General features: G+C 52.5%; 1 protein-coding gene across 3 annotated transcripts in view; it reads left to right on the top strand.

Annotated features, from left to right (window-relative positions):
• ADAMTS14 (ADAM metallopeptidase with thrombospondin type 1 motif 14) overlaps positions 1-14,060 on the top strand; it is a 92,216-nt gene that overhangs the window by 71,357 nt on the left and 6,799 nt on the right. For 2 of the 3 annotated variants that reach the window (XM_027767729.1, XM_006142279.3), the window contains exons 13-19: positions 903-1,036; positions 1,387-1,510; positions 2,814-2,894; positions 8,099-8,262; positions 9,767-9,935; positions 10,385-10,517; positions 12,329-12,536. In XM_027767729.1, coding sequence (XP_027623530.1) covers positions 903-1,036; positions 1,387-1,510; positions 2,814-2,894; positions 8,099-8,262; positions 9,767-9,935; positions 10,385-10,517; positions 12,329-12,536 — 1,013 coding nt within the window. The remainder of the gene's footprint in view (positions 1-902; positions 1,037-1,386; positions 1,511-2,813; positions 2,895-8,098; positions 8,263-9,766; positions 9,936-10,384; positions 10,518-12,328; positions 12,537-14,060) is intronic. The other variant, XM_027767730.1, reaches the window with a different exon arrangement.

Here is a 14,060-nt window from a genome sequence, read left to right as displayed (position 1 = left end):
CAAGCAACGGTAGTACAGGGTGAGGAAGATCGGGAGGCTTGTGGCGGCTGGGATCCGGACTTTTCCCAGGGTCTTCCAGACAAATTCCAGGAAGCAAGTTAGGCCCCCCGCCTCCCTTTTCTCTAAGAAGCACCACCAGTGTTTATACATTCTCTGGAACCTCCTTTTTAGGACATCAATAGCCCCAAGAGAGATGAGAACACTTAATTCTTAGAACCAGAAAGGACTCTTCCCTCCTTTAATGGTGCTCCATTTGCAAACTACAGAACAGACCACCGCTGTGTCTGCCTTTCACACAGCCTTGTAAGGTTTACAAACTTGTCCAGATGCACCCTCATACATGGGCTCAGCGGAGAGTCATAGAGGCAGGAGCAGGACTCACGCTGGACTTTCTGGGTTAGAATCTGGGCTGAGCCACTTACTGCATGGCTGTGTGGCCTTGAGAAAATTCCTTAACCTCTCTGGCCCTCAGTTCCCTCTCTTAATGCTAAAACCTTCTTCAATGGAGTATTGAGAGCGTTAAGTGAGGTAATTCATAAAAAGTGTTTGAAGTTTTCTATCAGGGGTGTGTAAGAGTTTTGGAAATACTTGGTATATAGCAGGTATTCACTAAGTGTTGGTTTATTATTGCTACAATTTCATCACTTGATTTTTCTCAATAACCTGATGAGGCAGGGACAATAAAAATAGAAGGCTGAGGCTCCATGAAGCCAGGCCATTTACCCAAGGTCACATGGCTATCACTAAGTGACCCAGCAGGACTTTGAAGCCCCAGCTCCACACCCAGTGTCTCCCACTGCCCAGAGCTGGCCCCGGGTGTCCTCGCCGAGCCGTGTATTGCTGTCACCCCAGGCAGCCCATCCGCTCTGAGCAGGGGCTCACCATGGTCCCTCTCATGACAGATGCCCAGAAGTGTGAGCTGATCTGCAAGTCAGCAGACACAGGGGATGTGGTGTTCATGAACCAGGTGGTCCACGACGGGACACGCTGCAGCTACAGGGACCTGTACAGCGTCTGTGCCCGCGGCGAGTGTGTGGTGGGTGCCCCTCCAGGCCACCAGCCCTTGGCCCATACAGAGAGACTGGAGGGTTGCACCATGGGAAGATCGGCCTGGCCTCACCTACCCCTCTCTTGTCACCCTTTGTCCTCAGTGTAGCCATGAGGTACTAGAATGGGGTGGAGACGGGAATCATGGCCACTCCAGGTATAGGACCTGGGCTAGAAAACGGTGAATTTGCAGCAGGGCCTTGTCCAGAGCTGCCTCTCAGGCCAGGCTGCCTTTCCTGGCCTAGGCCTGGGTACTGGGGAGGGAGCCGGGGGCTGCCAGCTGGGCCTGGTGGTGGGGGTAGGAGAGCCCCCTTCTGCTGACATCACCTCTGGTCTCAGCCCGTCGGCTGTGACAAGGAGGTGGGATCCATGAAGACAGATGACAAGTGTGGAGTCTGTGGTGGTGACAACTCCCACTGTCGAACCGTGAAGGGGACCCTTGGCAAGGCCTCCAAGCAGGCAGGTGAGCTGGGCTGGGGTTCTGGTCATCCTTTGAACTATGCCATGGTGGGGAGAAGGGCCCTGGAGCCTGTCTCCAGACCTCCTGTTGCCCAGGACTGGTCAGCCAGAAGCCAAGGCTGGTCACCTCACCTTATGGGGGGCTGTGTTCGGTGCCCAGGAGGGTCAGAAGCTTTTTCCTGTGTATTGTGTCTGAGCTATTGGTAGGGGTGAGGGGTCAGATGGATGTGAAGGGGTGGCTAAGACTGCATTGGTCATTTTCTGCTCCTCCCCCTTCTCATTTATTTTTAAACCTGTGCTCTCCTGCTTTGAACTCTTGACTAACTTTGAGTTCCTCCCCTCCCCTCCCCACCTCCTATCTGATCACACTTGCTATAGAAAAGTTTCATGTATTAGTCCTTTATGCTTTAGTATGAACTAGATCTATTGGGTCATCAGGAAACTCATGATGCATCTTTGCATAGAAAAATATATCATGGGGACCAGCAGTTAGCATAATGGCTATGTTGCTGGACTCCCACGTAGTCGACCATGGTTCACGCCCTGGACCCGGTGGCTTAAAACTCACGCTGGGCGCGTGTACATGCGTGCCCAATATCCCAAGAGGAGAACAGAGGAGAAGGGATTGCGGTGTGGCCATCCCCCCCGGGGGGTGATTTCTCACTTTCTGTCTCTCTGTCTCTCTCTGTCTGGAGAGTGCACACGCCCTATAGCAAAAACCACTCCAGAAAAAGAAAAAAAAATATATATGTACATATATCTATATCTATATCTAGATATAGATATAGATATATATATATCCTCACTTTACCAATAACCCAGTCTCTCTCCTTTGAGAATGTTACAGCTTTGCCTTGCTTCTCTCTGTGGGGGGAAGGTTGGTGGCTTTGGGAAAGGCTTGTTTTGAAGCCTTGGATCAGGAGGACCATAGGGGCCCTGAGGGTCCAGGATAGCCATCTAGGATTTTATCAGTCGGTTTTATCTAATTCCCTACAGTAGTTTGAGGTAAGAGAAGAAGAGATAAAAAGAGGGGTGAAAAGAGGAGAAAAGGCAGAAGTGAGAGAAGATCAGGAAAGTGGGACAAGATAGCCACGCAACACACAGGGGCCTTAGAGTTAAGCTCTGACATCTCAGATCCTTCCAGCACCCTGGTGGAGAAGGTCCCATCCCCATTTTACAGATGAGGAAACAGGTTCAGTGCTGTCAAATGAAATGTTCCTGAGTACTCGGTGGGGAAGGGGGTGAGGTGGGCAGTGCAACACCAGCTCAGAACACTGACTGCTGTCCCCGGTCCTCTCGTATGGCAGGCGCTCTCAAACTGGTGCAGATCCCAGCAGGTGCCAGGCACATCCAGATTGAGGCGCTGGAGAAGGCCCCTGGCCGCATTGGTGAGTGTCGGGTCCTGGCAAAGGCCCCGGGGCCCTGCCTCAGACTAGGGAATTGGAAGAGTAGAGGGCAGGATTCTAAGGCAAGGAGAATTTCACAAACTTGATAAGGGGCAGAGAACACTTTATTATATTTTTAAATTTATGTTGAGTGAGTAGTTCATTCCATGCTTCAAATTTCAGAAGGTCTAAAAAGGTGTTCTAATCCATTGTCTTGCTAATAACAGAAATACTGAAATCTGGGTACTTTATAAAGAACAGAAGTGTAATTAGCTCAGAGTTTTGGAAGTCTAAGGTCAAGGGCCACATCTGGTGAAGGTCTTGCTGGTAGAGGGCGTGGCAGAGGACACCACGATTGCCAGACAGCAAGCACAGAGCCTGTGTCTGTGTCTCTTTATAACCCGTAAGGATCCCATCATGGGGGCCCCACCTTAACCCTATATCTTATCAAGGCCCCACCTCCCAACACTGTAGTTGAATTTTTAACCCTCTTAACCCTGTCACCACCAAATCCCCACACATGAATTTTGGTGAGATACATTCAAACCATAGCAGAGGGCATCTCATGAAGAGCCCCCCCTCTCATTCCTGTCCCCAAAGGGCAAATTTTCCCCCCAGGGTCAGCCAATTTTAATAACTTCTTGTGCACATAGATGCTTTTGAAGAAAAGCCAGTTTTACAGAGTGCATCAGTCAGTTTTTGCTGCATAACATCCTGCCCTAAAACTTAGTGACTTTAATAGCAGCTCTTTATTAGCTTCTGGTTCTGTTGGTCACCCAGTTTGGGCTGGACTCGGCTGGCTGTTCTGCTAGTCTACCTAGAGGGACTCATGCAAGTGTCCTCAGCAGGTAGGTCTGTTGGGAGCTGGTTGGTCTAGGACGGCCTCACTGACGTGCCTGTCGGTTGGTACTGGCTGTCAGCTAGGATCACGAGGGTGACATGATGTTATCACGAACAGATGAACTGAGATTATTCACATGGCATCTGTCATATGGTGCTTAGGAGTGGCAAGAGAAGGTGAGCCTCAGGTGCAAGCACTTTTCAAGTCTCTGTCTACATCATTTCTTTTTTAAGACGTTTTTGCAGTAGGGCACATGTACTCGCTGGAAAGAGACAGAGACAAAGTGATAAGTCACCCCCCAGGGAGTATGGCCATGCCACAACCCTTCTCCATTCTCTCCGAATCTTGGGCATGCACATGCACATGCCTGGCATGAGTTTTTGGGGTTTTAAAAAAATTTATTTATGGTTAATTTAACCAGAGAGGAGAGAGACAGAGTGAGAGAGAGAGAGGGAAAGTGAGAAAGCAAGGTGCCAGGTCTGGGACTCTAATGCAGTGGACCACATGGGATTCCAGTGCCCTTAACCACCACGCCACCTGCCGGCCCCCCAGTATGAGCTTTAAGCTGCCAGGCCAGGACTTGAACCATAATCGACTATATGGGAGTCCAGCAACATAACTATTATGCCATCTGTTGGTCCCTACATCATGTTTTATAATATCCCATTGGCTCAAGTCGCATAGCCCATTCTAGGTTTAGGGGTCAGAAAAAGAGACTGTCTCCCGATGAGAGAAGTGGTAAAGTCACGGTGCAAGGGGCAGGCATGCAATAGGAGAAATTGATAGCTTTTTTTTTTTGTCAATCTACCACATGGGCCCTTAAATTATCTTCATTATAATGATACTTAAACACAGGGTCAGTCCGGCTCCATACCCTGGTTGTTAAGGCAGCTGGATCTGAAATGGCTGACTTTTTGGTTTGAATCCCAGACACAGCAGCTTAAAAACACCACCAGGCACGTGCGAGTGTATGTCCAAAATCTTGAAAGGAGGGAGGGGGGGCATTACAGAATGACCATTGCCCATGGGGGCTGCTTTCTCTCTCTGTCTCTCTGTCTCTCCCCGCCTCACTCATGCACCCTCTGGCAAAATTAAACAAGCACAACAAACAAAAAACACAGGGTCACTAAATGTGGTTTCTACCTTTTACATTTATATAGCTATGAAACTAAGACAGCTGAAACATGAGAACCCCAAAATAAGTTATTAAAATGCAAATGAAGAACATGAATATAATGTGAACGTTGTTTTTGTTTGTTTTGTTTTTGTTGAAACTCAATAGTCACAAAATGAATATGTCCAGAAGAGGCAAATCTGGAGATGCAGGAAGTAGAGTAGTGGTCGCCAGTCTGGGGAGGGGGTGGCAGGCTAGGACACGACTGCTGATGGCATGAACTGTCTTCCGGGGGTGATGGAAGTGTTCTGCAGTCAGACAGTGGCAGCGGTTAAAGACACTGAACTGCCTGCTTTAGTGGGAGAGAGCGGTGGTATGGCTCATGAATTCTGTCTTTTTTTTTTTACAAATTCATGAACCTGGTCTGGAGCAGGGTCCCAGCGGGCAGGTGGCAGGGGCTACTTCCTGCACATTGGACAGTGGCTGGGCTCTCCCACACCTGTCTGTGTTTAGACTCCTCTTGGGGGGTACGTGGGCCAGTGTCACCCCAGCATGTCACAGAGGCCCTCTTACCCATTATGCCCACCAAGCAGCCTGCTTGGCACCAACTCCATCATAGACACAAACACAAAACACGACAGCTCCTGGCGGGCTGAAACATCACAAAAATGCAGACACTCATATTTTTAGATGATCATCAGAATTATAATGTGAAAAGCATTTGAAGTCTCTGGGGAGCTGCGTCCCTCGGGGATACATCTGCCTTGGCAGCTCTCCTTGGCAAGCTGAGGTTCATTCCGGACTGTCTGCTCTGGGAGGCACCGAAAGGGCAGAGTCCACACAGGCGATAAGTGTAAGGGAGAACGCAGTCCAGCCTGGGCCGGGCCCTCTCTGTTCTGGACTCCCAGGCACAGGCTGAGCATGAACTTGCTCGCGTGGCTTTTGGGCAGGTTCCCTGAAGCGTTAGAGCTCTCTGGGGAGCCTAGAGGGAGAGGAAGGAAGGGTGGCCTTGGAGCTGAAACCCAAAGTTGGCCCAGGTGGTGCAAGAACACGTGTGAGGTTCACAGTGGCCCTCAGAGAAATTGTGTGTGTGTGCGTGTGTGCGTGCTCTTGTGGGTGTGAATGGCAGAAGGGCACTGACAGGGCAGAAGCCCCAGACAGGTGGGCATCCTGGCAGTGAAAGCTGAGGCTCTGTCCAAACTCCTTAGACACTCCTGGAATTGGGGACATGGCTCTATGAAAGGACGGGTAGGGAAGAGAGCTCACACGTTAACATCTACCACGTGCGGGGCCTGGAGCTGCCCCTTCACATACACTGCACCATCTAAGCCTCAGAACAATCTACGAAGGACACTGTTATCCCATTTTGCAGTTGAGGAAACCAAGGCTCAGAGAAGTTAGGCAGTTACCCACAGCAGAGCCAGGGTTCAGAGCTGGGTCTGGACAGTAGAGTTGTCCTGGTCCACCCCCGGCTCCAGGGACTAGGGGTGGACAGCCAGAGGTCCGCCATGGTGGCTGCTATGAGATGAAGGAGCAGTCAAGGGCATGGGGGTGGTCGAGGCTGGACCTGGCTGAGGAACCGGCTTTAGCCGGTTTAGTCTGCAGACTCTGGGGGCTAAGAGATCAGGTCAGTGACTAGGAAGAGGAGGTCTGGGTGGGCAGGAGGTAAGGGGCATCTCTGCAGCAGCTTCTCAGGAAGGAGTGAGATCCCCTCTTCCTCCTGTCCCCTCCTCTCTCCCACCTGGGCTGGTCTTCTCTGCAGACTTAGGCTCTGGCCCAGCTCCCTCCCCAGCCCACTGTGTCCAAGGCAAGTCCCTGCCCGCTTCTGGGCCTGTTGAGTTCCTATCTGCATAAATACCAGCCTAACTGTGGGATGCAGTGAGGCTGAAACAGTCAGAGTGACTGGCACCTGGTCAGTGTTCCTGGACCCTTAACTCTCAAGGCATGACCATTGTAATCTGAACCAGGTGGCTCTCTAAGGGCCCTTCCCTCTTGAATACCCTAGGAGGGTATCCAGCCTTTGCCCTCCCTATATGGCTAAGAGGCTCAGGTCTCAAGACCCAGCTCTTCTCTAACCCCTGTTGCTTCCAGGGTGGCCAAGGGTGTAACCCAGGGGCTTTGACTGGGGATCTGTACCCGTGCACCTCCCACCTCCTGCCCCCTCACCCCCCGCAGCATCCTTCAGTACTAGGTTGTGAGTCGCTCACTAACTGGGCCTTTGAGGGGTAGAAGTGTGTGGGTATTTGTAAATCTCCCTCAGCGCACTGGAGTCTGTGCTGGGCCTTGGAGATGAGCTGGTGGGCTGCTGGGAGAGGCAGTCCAGTGCTCCCAGCAGTGCTACACAGTCTATTCTGGCGGTCTCATGCCCTCTGCCAAGTTCATTATGCTCATTGTCCCAGAGCTGCATGGGGAGGGACATTGCTGTTACCCTCTCGGGCCAGTAGTCCTCTGTCTAGGGACAATTCCCATTCCCATTTACAGATGGTGAGATAGGGGCATAGGGGTGCTAAGTAATGTCCCCACCATCAAACTGACTGCAGGACCTGCATTTTCTTTCTTTCTTTCTTTCTTTCTTTCTTTCTTTCTTTCTTTCTTTCTTTCTTTTTTCTGTTTTTTTTTTTTTTTTTTTTTTTTTTTTTTGCATTAGAGTGGATGGGCTCACTGAAGACAAAGAGAGAAAGAGAAGAAGTGAGAACCACCCCCTCTCAGGGGGGATGGTCACACTACCATTCCTTCTGCTCCATTCTCTGGGACTTTGGGCATGCACAGACACATGCCTGGACATACTTCTGGTGTGATTTTTAAGCCACCAGATCTGGGATTCAAACTGTGCAGTCAGCTATGTGGGATCCAGCCACCTTAAGCACCGTGCCACCTGCTGGCCCAGAGCCTATATTCTATGCTCTGCTATAGAAATTTTAGGGAAGGCAGAACAGCTGAGGGATGGGCAATCTAAGGTTTCCTGCAGGAGAGAGATGAAGAGTACGTTGAGCCTTAACTATGGGTTAGTTAAGCAAGAAGAAGAGAAGGTCGTGGGAGGGGAGGAATATGGGCACCAGGATCCAGAGGCAGGGACAAGTGTGTGTAATTCAGTGCTGACCCATTTGGGAAGGGCTCAGGTGGGAAATAGTAGGTAGACAGGGGAGCCCTGAGGAGCCCACGGGGAGGGCCTCGAATATCGTATTCCCAGGGCCCCCTGTGGAGGGGGATAGAAATCTATGTGACCCTCCCCTCTCCCCCACTTCTGGCCAGTGGTGAAGAACCAGGTCACCGGCAACTTCATCCTCAATCCCAAGGGCAAGGAAAACACAAGCAGGACCTTCAACACCATGGGGCTGGAGTGGGAGTATGCGGTGGAGGACGCCAAGGAGAGCCTCAAGACCAGCGGGCCCCTGCCCGAGGCTATCGCCATCCTGGTGAGCCCCCACTCGGCATGGTGGTCCCTCCAGCTCACTGCCTCTGATGCCCAGCTCTGGGCCTGGGGGAAGTGCCTGTTCTAATGTCTTCACAAGGCTGGACAAAGCCCAGGTGCCTCCATCCTGGTCATCTCCTCAGTTGGCCAGGTGACAAATGAGGAGGGAAAAAGAAATAGTGTGTCCTCGCTGTCAGACCCCAGGATGTCACACACAGACAGTCAGTTCTCCTTCATGCAGGGCAGAAAGGGGGCCTGGGGGGCCCTGGTGGGGACCCCACCTCCTTCCCTCTGGGCAGGGTTGTGATTATTAACTGTGCACAACAGACCACAAGAAGGTCTGTCCACAGTGCCCTGAGCTCTGGCTGGTGGCAGGGAGGCCTAGAGCAGGCTTTGTTCATGGTGTCACACTTTGCCAGTTGGAGAGGTTGTGAAGGGTAGGCTCTGTGGCCTATCGGTATAGTTCCTATATCAGCGTAAATTAAATTCCACACATACTTTCTGCTCATATTTACTGGCCGCCCATGTAGCTCTGGCCAGCTGGTGTTCAACAAGGGTACCAAGGCCGTCTGACAGGAAAAGGATCTTCTCTTCAACAAACAGCACTGGCGCAACCAGATAGCTACATGCCAAAGGATGAAGCCAGGCCCCTCGCTCACATCATATACAAAAATTAACTCAAAACCAATAGTCCAAAGACCTAAATATAAGAGCCAGAACCAAGGAACTCTTAGAAGAAAACAAAGGGGTACATATGGTGCTGGATTCTGAGATAGGACTGCAAAGGCAGAAGCACGAGTAGACGGATTGGACTTCAACATGAAAAACTTTTGTGCATCAAAAGACATCACTGAGAACGTGAGGAGACCACCCACAGGATGGGAGAGAGTATTTGTGCATCGAATTACCTGGGAAGGGTCTGGAACCAGATGGTCTTGGTGGCCACCCTCTGGGGTCTGGCAGTGTGGGTGCTCTAGTGAGCAGAACAGACTGACAGACCAGGTTCCTGCCCTTGTCAGAACTTAGGTCTGGGGCCAGCCCTGTGGCCTAGTGGTTAAGAGAGCTGGATCCCACATGGCTGACTGTGGTTTGAATCCCAGCCCTGGCAGCTTGAAATACACACTAGGTACATGTGTACCCCAAACCCTGGCAGAATGGGGAAATGGAGAAGGGATTGATGCTCCATTGGAGGGGTGCTTTCTCACTCTCTTTTTCTCTCTGCATCTCTCTGACGAGGACTTGTATCCTCTGACGATTAATAAAAGAACTATATCTGTAGAAGGGACCAGTGCCATGGGCCCAGCCTGCTCTAGGGCCTGGCACACAGCAGCAGGGACCCAGCCAAGAGTGCCATGTGGCTGCTGGTCTGAATGTCCTCAGGCCTGCCCTTCATGTCTCTGTCCCAGTTTTCCCTGGTTCTGCTCTAACCCCACAGCCCTGACTGTGGCCCCCTCTGAGACTGGCCTTGCTCCATGTTGGCCCTGGGCCACCTCCTCATGTCCCCCTAGGTGCCCCCGCTGGCTGAGAGTGGCCCCCGCAATAGCCTGGCCTACAAGTACGTCATCCACGAGGACCTGCTGCCTCTCATCGGGAGCAACAACGTGCTCCTGGAGGAGACCGACACCTACGAGTGGGCGCTCAAGAGCTGGGCCCCCTGCAGCAAGGCCTGCGGAGGAGGTACGGCCGTGAGTGGCACACCCTGGAGCTGCACAGGGCCTGTTACAGGAAAGGAGCGGAGGCAGGGTGGCAGGGAGCGCTGATGTCTCTTATTTGACACGTTCCTACTTGTGCCTCAGTTTCCCCTTGAAGATCTTTAGTGAGAAGAAGCTCATTGTGGGCAGGGCCTTTGGGATGGGGCTGGAGGAGCTAGAGCGGTATTGGAGCAGGGTCTCTGCCCTGAGACAGCCTGCACAGAGATAGCCATCCAGGTGCTTCCCCACCAGCGCCTGGGAGAGAGGGTCCACCCTGGGTGGTGTGCTTCAGATAGTGCCAGGGGCAGGAAGTGGTACAGAGACAGAGAGAGTTGGGATGGGCCTGCAAGGCTCTCTACAGGGTGCTGTCCCTGAGCCCCAGGCAGGGCAGGGGGAGGCCTGGCAGGACCAAGGCCAAGGCAGCCCTCCCGGCAGGTATCCAGTTCACCAAATATGGCTGCCGGCGCAGACGGGACCACCACATGGTGCAGCGGCACCTGTGCGACCAGAAGAAGAGACCCAAGCCCATCCGCCGGCGCTGCAACCAGCACCCGTGCCCCCAGCCCACGTGAGTGCTGCCCCAACGCAAGTGCCCGGGGGTGAGGAGCCTGCTTCCCTGGCGCTGGGTCAGGGGGGTATGTCCTGCCACCAGGCCCCTGGGGCAGAGAGCAGTCCAGCCTCCAGGCTCTGTCCACAGCCAGCACTCACCCTCCTGGCCTATCTGTCCCCTGTGGGGTTTCTGGATTATTGGCTCCCACTCCCAGAAGAAAGATGCTTCTTTTGTCCCACCCTCTCCCAGGGGCAGAACTGGGGCAGGAAGTGGTGCAGAGACACCCTGGGAGGTGGACGGGCTCGGAAGGCTCTCCACAGCTCTCCAACATTCTTTTACAGATGGGGACACTGAGGCCCCGAGTGGGGACACAGCTTTCAGTGACTCAAGGATGGTCACATAGATCAAGTAGAGTTGAGTGCTTCCAGCCTCCAGGTCCCAGGCCATGAGGTCGCCCACCTCCTCTGCCCAGTCGTCAGGAGTCCAGGGACACACATGGCCTGTCTGCCTGCCCTCAGCCATGGTCCAGACCCAAAGTGGGATTCCCCAGCCTGCAGCTCTTTCAACCACCAGGTCACTTTGTTTTTCCGTTTAGATTTTTTGCCATAGGGCATGTGTGCTCACTGGGGAGAAAGAGAGAAGCGCCCTTCACAGGGTCCGGTCACGCCATGACCCCTTTCCTCCAGCCTGCCAGAACCCTGAGCACGTGTGTACTCCCCAGCATGCTGTCAGGCCGACCAGGTCAGGGGCTCAGATCATGATGGCCACGTGGCTTCTAGCGCTGCAGTTAGGCACACTACCAACTGCACCAGAGGCTCTGCCACTGCTTGCTAATTTTCTTTTTTTTTTTTTTTTTTTTGAGAGATTTTTCTTATAGGGTACGGGCACTTGCTAGAGACATGGAGAGAGACAGAGAGACAGAAAGTGACAAATCACCCCCCCCCCCCTCAGGGGGAATGGCCATGCCGCAGTCCCTTCTCCTCCATTCTCCTCTCAGGATTTTGGGCATGCACACACATGTGCCCACTGTGAGTTTTAAGTCACCGGGTATGGGACTTGCGCTGTGGTCAACTACATGGAAGTCTAGCGACATAACCTTATGCCATCTGCTGGTCCCCACGGTTTATTTTTTAAAATAAGGGATGGGCTTTAAAATTGTGCCTGAAAGTCCTGGTTTGCTAAAAGATTCCTCAGGAGCCTTCCTAGGGGAAGAATAGGAGTTGGGGCTTCCTCCTCCCAGCCCCCCGCAGCGCCCCAGAGCAGCTGTGCTTTCATCTGACTCACCCAGTGGATATTCCTTAAGATGGAAGTCACTCTACAGCTGAAAGAACTCGCAGACCACCTGTGTAGCTGCTCCACATTGCAGCTCCGTGGGTGACAGTGGGGACTGAGCTCTGATGACAGTGTGGCTTCCACCTGTTCTGTGCACAGCCGTATCTGAGCAGCCAGGACAGGCCCTGCACACCGCAGGCCCCAGATATTCACTAGGCATCGAGACAGTTCCCACGTGAAGATGGGGTGGCCGAGGCTTAAGGGCGTTAGTGGCTAGCCAGGGGACGCACTGGGTGCCAGGACTTGCGTGTGTATCGTAGCTGTGTTTCACATTAGGAGCCAGAACAAGAGTGCACTGTCCTCCTGAGGGACACAGCCAGGTGGCTGCAGAGCCAGGGGGACAGTTGTCTTGCCCCCTCCGCAACCCCCATCATTCTAAAGCCCAAACCCACTCTCTGGCCCCTTCTTTGCAGCCCTTCTGCAGTAGAGGTGGCCCCTGGGAGCAGATGTCCCTGTGATTCTACCTCCCCTCCAGTTTTTACTCCCTTTGTCCCCAGGTGGGTGACAGAGGAGTGGGGAGCCTGTAGCCGGACCTGTGGGAAACTAGGGGTGCAGACTCGTGGGGTGCAGTGCCTTCTGCCGCTCTCCAATGGTACCCACAAAGCCATGCCAGCCAAAGCCTGCCCTGAGGACCGGCCCGAGGCCCGGCGGCCCTGCCTCCGGGTGCCCTGCCCGGTTCAGTGGCGGACAGGAGCTTGGTCCCAGGTGAGTGGTCCTGAGGAAGTGGGAGGGGCTCAGGGAGGAGGTGGGGCTGACTTGGGGATGCTTCTGAGGGATTTTGGGGTGCTCCCTGTGGCAGTGACTTTCTGCTGACTCTCTCTGCCCATCCTTGGTCTGGTGTCTCTTAAAACAGTCTGAATATTCCTCCCTCCTCCCTGGCTCTTTACATTTATTGACTTTCCCTTCTAAGCTTCATCCGGGACTAGGAAGCATGGCTTACTACCCCATGTTCCAGACCAGCAAATCAAAGCACATCCTTGCATTCCGGAAGTATAATACAGAGTGCTCACTGTATGCCAGGCGTGGTGCGGAGTCCCAGCCAGTCCAACCTGATTCTTGCCCCAAGGAGCTTCCAGTCCAGGGAGGGAGGCAGAATAGAAACCTCCGCAGCAAGTGCATTTGCAGGTTGCAGCTGGAGCTGTGCAGGGAGTTTATTTGAGGACAGTGGGTAGCCAGGGAGGGCCTTTCCTGGTAGGTGACATTCAGGCTGAGACCTGAGAGATAGCCCATAGGAAGAGACTGCGGCAGATTCTCACGATGTTCCAGAAACTGAAAAGACAGGAGAGGCTGGAGCTTAAAGTGAGCGTCAGGGGGCTGCAGGTGACATTGGAGAAGCAGGCGGGGGCAAAGTGAATTGCTAGGAGGCCAGGGCAGGAAAGGGAGGGCGTCCTGAGGTGTCTGTGGTTTGGGCCCAGAGGTTGCCCCAGGACTTGTTTTAATGTCTTGGGTTTTCTGTTGACCACTCCTTTGCTGTGAACTTGGAGGACATCAGGCAAAGTGAAATCAACCAGAGGCAAAAGGGCAACATTGTGACTGCACTTCCAGGAGTACGTAGAGGAGATAGATGGTAGGGGCAGTTCCAGCGGCTGGGAGGGGGAAATGGGTGTTGGTGTTTCAGGAAAGCCAGTTTCAGTTTGGGAAGAAGAAAAAGTGAGAGATGGCTGGTGGGGATGGTGTGGATGTGCTCGGTACCACGAAACGGGACGCTGAAATGGTTAAAATAGTGAACTCTATGTTCTGTAAATTAGACCCCAATTTGGATGCTCTTCTGGACAAGGAGATAAGCACAATGATATTTATAAAATGGGCAAAATATTTGGAAATATCTTCAACGCCCATTTATAGGAGAGCGGACACAGAAATTATGATGTATGCTTACAGTGAAGTACTATGCAGCAAGAAAAATGAGCGAGTGCGCGCTGTCCTACCAACACAGATAGATAACAGGTCTAGGCGAGAAGACGCTCTGCAGCATGAGCAACAGCAAACTTCCATTGGCAGATTACTGGGGTTTTTCTTTCCCCCTAGAAAGAGATTTTTGCTATAGGGTGTGTCTTTTTTTTTTTAATTAATTCACTTTACACCATCACAACACACAAATGAATTTTCCATCCAAAATACACTGTGCATTGGCTCAATCAAGCACATCCACATACATGTTCTCAGCAAATAGTTTTCCAATTCTTACGTCCTGCATACCTTGCCCTTTGTCTTGCCATCCCTGATTCC

The sequence above is a fragment of the Tupaia chinensis genome, unplaced genomic scaffold, assembly GCF_000334495.1.
Source record: "Tupaia chinensis unplaced genomic scaffold, TupChi_1.0 Scaffold000072_1, whole genome shotgun sequence".
Taxonomy (NCBI): Eukaryota; Metazoa; Chordata; class Mammalia; order Scandentia; family Tupaiidae; genus Tupaia; species Tupaia belangeri.
The sequence above is the reverse complement of the archived record's forward strand: the minus strand, read 5'-3'. Positions and strand labels throughout refer to the sequence as shown.